This window comes from Betta splendens, chromosome 5, assembly GCF_900634795.4.
Source record: "Betta splendens chromosome 5, fBetSpl5.4, whole genome shotgun sequence".
Taxonomy (NCBI): domain Eukaryota; kingdom Metazoa; phylum Chordata; class Actinopteri; order Anabantiformes; family Osphronemidae; genus Betta; species Betta splendens.
The window spans coordinates 11,444,504-11,453,780 of NC_040885.2; the positions used below are offsets into that span (position 1 = coordinate 11,444,504).

Here is a 9,277-nt window from a genome sequence, read left to right on the forward strand (position 1 = left end):
CTTTTTCTGCCAGTGAGATTAAAAATAGAAACATTCATGCTCTCTGAATGTACTTTCCCTCCAGGAAGTGTGCGACTGTGCGCGCCCGACATTGGCCGCGCACCGTCACGTGGCATCTGCTTCCCAGGCGTCTATTGGCTGGCACCTGTGGGGCTCTGTGAAGAGAAGCCTTTCTGACAGGACCCAGGAGCCCAGAGGAGCTGCTGAAAACTGGGAGAAGGACAATGTCGGTAGAAGCAGGAGAGCGGTGGGCAGTTTGAGCGACGGCGTCGCTGAGGCGGAGGTGACCTCCCAGAAAGCAACAGAGATGGGCACATGGCAGGAGAGAGGACACGTCATGGTCATATTAGTTCAACACTCTTAAGCTGTTTTACTGCACATTTGATTTTCTCCATAAGGTGACAGTGTAACATTTGACCTCGAAACGTGTTTCAACACTAAACATTTGTTTTATGAATAACAAGCTGAATCTGTCTCCTTCCTGCTGAGCGTATATATTATGGTTCTAATGTTATTTGTACTTCAATTATTAGCTAATTTACTGAAATGATGTGTGTGATAAATCATTTTTATAGACGGCCTGTCTCTCCACATTTATGGGGAGACAGCGCCCCCTTGCGTCCTTTGTTTAAAATACAAGAACAACTACAGAATATACAGCTATAAAATGCTCATGTCTGACACATCATGATGTGCTGCTCCTTCATCTGCTCTTGCGGTAGATTTGGTCCATTTTAATCTTATCTTATTAACACAAACACCAAATCCTATAGGTCTAGGACTGTGTCTACTGTGAGCAATGAAATATTAATAATAATAAATATTCATGCTCCATGGTATTATTGATATTATAGATTAACATATTCCTATTCTGTCCAGTAAAGTCTGTGACCCAGGCTAAACCAACCCTGGTTATAGAGACAGTTCAGTGATGTTGTCCGTTTGAAAATATGCCCAAACAGACACAATTATCTAATATTTAAATTTGTTTTTATTCTTCCATGTAAATGCTTTCACTGTCCCTGCAGCAGACCAATGGAAACAGGTTCTGTACCAACACAGATGATCCTGAAGGTGGCAGACCCACCCTTTCCTTGACTGTAAGACCCAGATGTTGAGTTCTGTGCATTAAAATCAAACAATAAAATGTAACAAAGCATACTGATGTTTTATCACATTTGTGAACACTGTGAGCCAAATCATTGTGTAAACACAAATTCCTCATGCACCAATTTACGCGGTTAATAGTGTAAATTATTAGCAGCAGAGTAAATCTGTTTTAATGTTTTTATGCTGCTCAATTACTCTGGATAATTGAGACATAATAGCAAAATAATATGAAGCATAATATTATATTATTATATCTACTCTACAGTTAATTTTCAAATTCTGTTGCTCTTGGCTTTTTTTTCCTCTATTTTGTTTTTCTTGGTCTTGGAAATGATTCAATTTCACGCCTGCCAGAAGAATTTGGGTTGTTTGTGTGTAAATAACAAAGAACAACGAACCATCAGCATCTGAATTATTAGTGAAACAGTGAATCCAAAGCGAATGATGGTGAGATTACTTCCCTCCACCCACACACACGCACACACACACACACACACACACACACACACACACACACACACACACACACACACACACACACACACACACACACACACACACCTTGGTTTGGCCAATGAAATGAAGCCATTTGATTTTGGCAGTCCACGTCACTGGATTCTCCCTCCTCTGCGTGTGTGTGTTTGTGTGTGTGTGTGTGTGTGTGTGTGTGTGTGTGTCCATCCTTGTGCATCTATGTGTCTGCACAAAACCAAACTGTGCTTCACTCTCTCTCTCTTTCTCGCTGCCTCTCTGCCACTCACACACACACACTACAGGTGCTGCTCGTTCACATCTTTCTCACACACGCACACACACATCCAGGACACACAAACCCTACAGAGGATCTTAGTTGGTTTCGTTTTTGGTGCTGTGGAGCTTGATACTTTTGCCTTCATGGAGGATTACCACAAACCAGACCAGCAGACGGTGCAGGTGCTGAGGAACATCGCCAACCGCCTCAGAATCAACTCCATCAAGGCAACAACTGCAGCGGGCAGCGGGTGAGCGTCCTCACACAAGTTTAAAGGCTCTGAGTGCGGTTTAAATATAAACACAAACGTACTGCCAGTGGAAATATATGTGCACGGACACACAAGTCTAGACAGAGGAGCGAGTAAAGGGCCATAGAACAACATGTCCTCCCTTTGTTCTCCTCCTCTGGTCAACGCACACGTTACAAACATTCAAGTGTCCGATAAAGAGCGTTTCAAATTAATCCACTGAAATGAATTTAATAACATTTTGCCTTTTTTATCATTTATGGTATGTGATAATACAATATGTAATATAATTTAAAAATAATAGTGAATCCATTTTAAATGAGGTTACATATTACGTAATAAGTGCTTTAAACACATTTTATTTCCAACCTAAATTATTTATTTTAGAATTACACAATCTGGCTTAGGCTCCAACGCATCTGGTCCTAAGTGCATTTAGGTCAGACAGAGATTTACTCGCTTGCAGGATGGTGGCTGTGAAAGTGTACATGCACGGTCGCTGCTATGTGGCGAAAAGATACGAGTGATAAATGATTTATTAATGAATGAATAATGAACTGATGAATAATTGAGTCTTCGTCCATCTTTGTCAAGTTGTGTCGCTGATGCATTTGTGATGGACAGTTAGAACAATATTTAGGCCATTTGCAAACCCATAGTGTTCAGTGGTCGCTTCGCCGTTACACATTCTTCTGTCTGTGGTGTACGTGGTTGTGTGTCATAATCATCCACTCAGCAACGGCACATTTACCACATATTATTTCTACACTCTCTGTTATAAACCCATAGTGCGAAGCTGAGGTTGTTATTACGTGTTTAGTCATTTCTAACATTTGACTAACAACGCGTCCTGTCTTGCAGACACCCCACATCATGCTGCAGCGTGGCAGAAATCATGTCCGTGCTCTTCTTCCACACCATGAAGTATCGGCCAGACGACCCCAGGAACTTCAACAACGACCGCTTCATCCTGTCCAAGGTGCAGTAGCAGCCGCTAAGAGCTCCTCGTCTCCTGTTCCGTCCCTTTTGTAGAACTCTGGGCTTTTCTCGGGCTCCCACAGGGTCACGCAGCTCCAGCCCTGTACTCCATGTGGGTGGAAACAGGCTTCCTGAAGGAGAGCGAGCTGCTCAGCTTGTGCCAGATTGACTCCACGCTGGAGGGCCACCCGACCCCTGTGAGCTGTCACAAAGTGCGCCGCACCTCCAGAATCAGTGGACCAACACCGTGCACCAACAGCTTTGCCTCTGCTTTTGTTGTTCACATGTCAGAAGCAGCAGTTCGTGGATGTGACCATCGGCTCCATGGGGCAGGGCCTCGGTGTGGCCTGTGGAATCGCTTACACTGGGAAATACTTCGACAAGTCCAGGTAATGCGTCACACGTCAACGAACACACTTTTTGCAGCACAGTTTGCAATTTTCCCACTTGTTCAAATATATAAAGGCAGATTTCGTCTACATATAAAATGTAATAACAATAGTCACAGCCCTGTTGTGCATTAGTGTACTGTACTATATTTTAGGCTTGCATGATACACGGGTGTGTAGCGATGGGGATTTTGGAGACTCGGTGGGTGTGTTCTGCAGCTACACGCTCTGCTGTCCCGATTCTTCTGCTCTAATAATCACAGGCCCAGCAGTCATATCTGTTATTTTTACAACCCGGGCAGATTTTATCTCAGAATCTAATTCAGACGTTAGACTTTCAACATCTATTTTATGAAAGCAGTTGATTAGTACAAGCTTATTCAATTTTCTTTCATTTCTTTCATTTTCAAATGAAAAGAGAAAAAGAATCTGTTGTTGTTTTTAAATGACATCCAGTATTTACATATTTAAGACTCTTAGAGGTTTTTATTACATGAACCACCCACTGACTGGTTTCCTGATGCCCACCTCAGTTACCGCGTGTACTGCCTGCTGGGTGACGGTGAGATGTCTGAAGGAGCTGTCTGGGAGGCCATGTCGTTTGCCTCCTACTACCAGCTTGACAACCTGGTGGCCATCATGGACATCAATCGTCTGGGCCAGAGCGATTCTGCACCCCTGCAGCATCACGTGGAAAAATATCAGAAACGTTGTGAAGCTTTTGGGTAAAACGAGCTAAAACTTGAAAATACACATTCAAAAGAGTTGCAATACTGTAAATATTTATGTCAATGTGTGGCTTTGGTGTTTGTCTATGTGTAGCTGGCATGCAATTATTGTGGATGGGCACAGTGTGGAGGAGCTCTGCAAGGCCCTGAGTCAGCCTCGCCATCAGCCAACCGCCATCATTGCCAAAACGATCAAGGGGAAAGGCATCCCAGGTAACCACTCCCCCACCTGCATGTACAGTACAAGCACCAGTGCATATGAGGGAACCTGCCAGCGTGACTCACAGTCTCCATGGTTTTAGCTGCAGAGGATAAACTTGGCTGGCATGCAAAACCTCTGCCAAAGGACATGGCAGAGATGGTCATGAAGGACCTGCAGAGCCGCATCATTAACAGCAGCAAGCACCTGTACCCACCCGCTCCCATCGAGGACTCCCCTCCAGTCAGCCTGAGGAACATCCGGATGCCTAGTGCTCCCAGCTACAAGGCTGGAGAAAAGGTTCGTTGGCTGCAGCCAATCACAAGCACAGGCGTCGTTTAGCCCCTCGTCTTTTCAGTGAGAGGGGACGGGTTTCGCTTTCTCAATCCCGCAGATTGCAACACGGAAAGCCTACGGGATGGCGTTGGCCAAGCTGGGCCGCTACAACGAGCGCGTTGTGGTCCTCGACGGCGACACCAACAACCTCACCTACTCAGAGATCTTCAAGAACGAGCATCCCAACCGCTTCGTGGAGTGTTACGTGGCCCAGCAGAACATGGTGAGACTTCTTTGCAGGAGACACCAGTGTTGGGCTGGATTATTTGGCCCGCCAGTAATGTTGAAAGAAGGGAGCACATGTTATAACTAAAAAAGCGTTTGTGTGACAGGCATGATGATGAGCTGTCATGACAAGCGTAATCACCTATAAAATATTAATACACACAGGGTGCGTCCGTCTGGCTGAGCGCATGGGAAGACGTGCAGGTGGCTCACTTTTCCCAACACATTTTCTATTCATTCATTATTTTGGTCATTGGTGCTCGATATACTTTTTTCCGACGTCACACTCATGCTTTCATGGATGTGTAGAGGTTCTTTTGGACGGAGCGAGGAAAGAATTTGAGGGATCAGGCAGGTTTTTGAAGAGAGGACAAAGGAAATTATAAGTGAAGGGGAGCTATGCCGCTGATCCCACCCATGTGGGAGCGTAAGAACCAGAGATCCACTGGTGCTCCTCTGAAGGCGGCGTTTGGGTCAACGGGGTCGACTGTAGTCCGTGTCACGTGTTCGTGGGATCAGACGCGTGCGAGGGGTCAGAGGCAGGAAGGCCGTCCGGTGTCTCCATCTAACGGATTTCGCCCCCGTCAGGTCGGCGTCGCGATGGGATGCGCCGCCCGCGAGAGGAACGTGGTGTTCGCCAGCACCCTCGCCTCCTTCTTCACCCGCGCCTACGACCAGCTCCGCGCGGCGGCCGTCTCGGAGAGCAGCATCAACCTGTGCGGCTCCCACTGCGGCCTGTCCACCGGTTAGTGCCGCTGCCGGCGAGCCGTGCACGCCACCCCCCCCCCCCCCCCCCCCCCCCCCCCGCCCCCCCCACACACGCTGTTAACTCAACAGAACCTGACTGCTGCACCTGAGCTGTTGCAATCCTTTCTCTCCTTCCTTTCTAATCCTGTGTTTTCCTCACCGTTGACCCTCCTTTCAGCCAGTACTCAGTCCTCCCCTCTTTCACCCTTCCTGTCTGCCCTGGAAGCTGTCTGAAGGGAACCTGGTGTCCCTTTAGTGCAGGTACACTGCATGAAAAGGTCTACCTTTATTTCTGGGCGCCTGCATGCGTCAGCTCACCTGACCCGGCTGCAGCATTTGAGCTTTTCCTGACTGCTCTACATGTTCCAGGAGAGGAAGGCCCCTCCCTCATGGGTCTGGAGGACATGGCCATGTTCAGGGCCCTTCCCACAGCAACAATCTTCTACCCCAGTGATGGCGTCTCTACAGAGAAGGCTGTGGAACTGGCTGCAAGTGCAAGGGTGCGTGCCGTTCCTCCTTCTACAGACGTTCAGTGGCTCTTTTTTACATTTCTATCCTGTTGACGTTGTGCATTTTTCTCAACACACAAAAGGGCGTTTGCTACATCCGCACAAGCCGCCAAGACAGCGCCATCATCTACAACAGCAACGAAGACTTCCACATTGGACAAGCGAAGGTAGGAGGCTCTGTGTTTCCCCATAACAACAGCGAGGAAATGAAGACACACTTTAATCCGACACTGTAAACACAAGATGCTACTTGTGCCTTTGTCAGGTGGTTTATCAGAACAAGGACGACCAGGTGACTGTGGTGGCAGCGGGGGTGACTTTGCACGAGGCTCTGGCTGCAGCTGAACATCTAAAGAAAGGTACAAGGCAGAAAGGCTCAGCTCCAGAAATTGGAAAGAATACAGTTAGAGATAAACTGCAACATGTTCAGCAGATGTATTTACTGAAGATACAGAGTGTGCAGGGTATTTAATTGTATAAATGCTACAATTTAATGTACGTGTATCAAATGCTATATGGCCATCATTATTTAAATGCAGCCATGTGCACATTAATGAAATTGTTCACTGGTCATGTCTTTCATAAAGTCATGGTAATCATGTTAATGTGGCTTTAATGTTATTCCCGCTGCTGAAGACTGTAATCTGTCTTCCAGAGAGGATCTCCGTCAGGGTCGTTGACCCCTTCACCATCAAACCGCTGGACGTTAAAACCATCATGGACCACACGCGTGCCACTCGCGGGCGCATCCTCACTGTGGAAGACCACTACTATGAAGGCAGGTCTCCATGAAAGTTGCTCATAGTGTTCTGCTCCTGCATATTGCATGACCCGTGTCAACCCAGCAGCAACAAGCTTCCATGCATAATGCAGCCGGGGCCTCGCCATTGGTTCATTTGGTCGGCTGTGCTGCGGTGGCATGTCTGCATTGGTGCGGCAACAGGGACGACATGAGCTGGCGTGCGCTCATTGGCTGGCGCATGTGTTGCAGGCTTGTGTGCGCCCTCTTTGCAGACAAAGGTATTGGTGGTGCGGTGCATTTTGTAAGTGTGCTGTCAGATTTCCTTAACTGAGCCTGTGCCCATGGGGCTCGCTGTGACCTAGATAGCACAGACAGCCATGTCCTGTGCCCGCGTAAGGGAAGGGGAAGGCTGATGCCATGAACTTGACAGGACAAAGCATATTTGGCAAACGTAACAGGCCTGATGGTGATGATCTCTTTTATTTTACATTTGGACCAATCGTCATAACCAGCGTTTTGCTCTTACCTGTAATATTTTTATACTTTTGCATTTATATGCAGCATGTGATGTGTGTATAAAAGTTTAGTCTTTAGGTAATTGGTTCGGCCTAATCTTGCAGGAAGACTTCTTTTTTTTTTTTTCTGATGAGCTGCTGTTCCACAGGTGGCCTCGGGGAGGCAGTGTGCTCAGCATTGGTCAATGAGTCTGGCATCAGTCTGCACCGTCTGGCTGTGTCCCACGTCCCCCGCAGCGGGAAACCACACGACCTGCTCAAGATCCACGGGATCGACCGCGACGCCATCGCTCAGGCCGTCCGCAAGATGCTCAGCAGCGCCACCAACGCCAAGTAACCTCCTCCCTGCCTCACCCGCCTACTGTATGTGATCACACCCCTGCAGCATTTAAATCTGCTCTTAATTCACATGACCCACCCACTTCTTAGCATTCCTTCAGAGTGAATGTACTTAGGTGTGTACTAAAGTAATGTGATTTTGTGCTGTACCCCTGAAAGTAGAGTTCCGCTTATATCTTTCTTTCATGAACCCACTAGTTCACAAACAAACACAGAGACACACAAAACACACACGTCCTCAGTCCAATCTCATCTTTTTCCATCATCAAAGTCCAGCGATCCAAACGTGGCCATAACATTTCTTCGGTGCATGTTCACCATACATTTTTAACATGTGAAGCTTTATATTGTGCTGATGTAGTTGTCATTACCGGGTGGGGCTTGGTTTTACAATAGGTGTTTGCCACGATAGAAGCCGAGTGGTCGTTTGTTAAAGGTAGTTGGGAAAATAATAAACAAATGTAGGTCGGTCACACAGAGCAGTCAAGCAACACGACATCTCACAACTCGAAACATTTTGAGCTTTTCTGGTTTGAAACGTTGTATTGTTCCTTTTCTCACAAGCCAAACATCTCCGTGTTTGTGGGAGCCATGGCAACGCTGTGATGTATGTAATCATGTGGTCCGTGACATCGTGTCTTTTACATGATGCGTAGGGTTGCAGGTCCCTCCAGCGCTGATGGAGAACAGGACTGGCTCTGATTGAAGGTAGAGGTGCATCCGGTGTGTAAACCCAGCATCAAACACACTCTTTGTTTCTTTAAATTTTGTATGTTCCTTTACCTTCATGTAATAATAAAGCTCTCTGCATTTGACTGACAGACTCAGCCGTTTGTTCTTTTTCTCTGGTGGAGTATTGTTGTGTTTAGGAAGACACATGTGCAAATATTAACTTTAAAATTTAGAACTGTGTCGAAATATGTGGTATAAAAGCATCATGGATGGAAACGTGTTCATAGATCAAAGTTGTATTTGATAAGTAGATAAAATAATTTATTTTCTGTGTGATTGTGTGATGTGATGTTGCTGATAGAATAGAGTAGAAAAATTATAGCATCTCTGATTCTGAAGTGAACTGAACAAAGATTTCTGTCCCTTTAAAATCTGCAGCATAACTTCTTGTAAGTGAACTCTCTGTAGTAGTTTCACCACCGTCTACCTTGAGCATTCTTTTCTTTCGCTCTTATCTCCCTGTCCAAAAGACACAAAAGTCATTTTTAGATCATACAAATACTTTCAATTACAAAAACTGCATGTTATTTTTCCACCTAAAGCCACTGACCTTAAAGAATTCCATTTCCGTTTTGCTCCTCTCATTGCAAACACTATGATTCCACCTCCATAGGATAGTGTGTAAGCTGAAATAAAGCACAACATAAAAACTAGAAACATGATCTTTTCTGGAGACAAATTTCTGTCTTGAATTGTATATAATCTTCTTGTAGAAATGCTGTTGTCT

The 9,277-nt window shown here is 46.0% G+C and overlaps 1 protein-coding gene across 1 annotated transcript; it reads left to right on the forward strand.

Moving 5' to 3' along the window:
* Positions 1–1,796: 1,796 nt before the first annotated feature.
* On the forward strand, positions 1,797–8,633 carry LOC114854989 (transketolase). Its single transcript, XM_029149608.3, has 14 exons — positions 1,797–2,111; positions 2,973–3,090; positions 3,173–3,286; positions 3,381–3,478; positions 4,012–4,203; positions 4,301–4,419; positions 4,509–4,705; positions 4,800–4,964; positions 5,555–5,711; positions 6,083–6,213; positions 6,306–6,389; positions 6,488–6,581; positions 6,878–7,000; positions 7,629–8,633. The coding sequence occupies exons 1-14, from the start codon at positions 1,804–1,806 to the stop codon at positions 7,814–7,816; spliced, it is 2,088 nt and encodes a 695-aa protein (XP_029005441.1). The 5' UTR covers positions 1,797–1,803; the 3' UTR covers positions 7,817–8,633.
* The last annotated feature ends 644 nt before the right edge of the window (positions 8,634–9,277 follow it).

What these genes read in the sequence shown, in the direction of transcription:
- LOC114854989 (XM_029149608.3), top strand. Translation starts at nt 1,804, where the DNA reads ATGTGTCTGCACAAAACCAAACTGTGCTTCACTCTCTCTCTCTTTCTC. An exon ending in ACCGCTTCATCCTGTCCAAG is followed by an intron (nt 3,091 to 3,172) that starts GTGCAGTAGCAG and finishes GGGCTCCCACAG; the next exon opens with GGTCACGCAGCTCCAGCCCT. An exon ending in AGCTGAACATCTAAAGAAAG is followed by an intron (nt 6,582 to 6,877) that starts GTACAAGGCAGA and finishes TCTGTCTTCCAG; the next exon opens with AGAGGATCTCCGTCAGGGTC.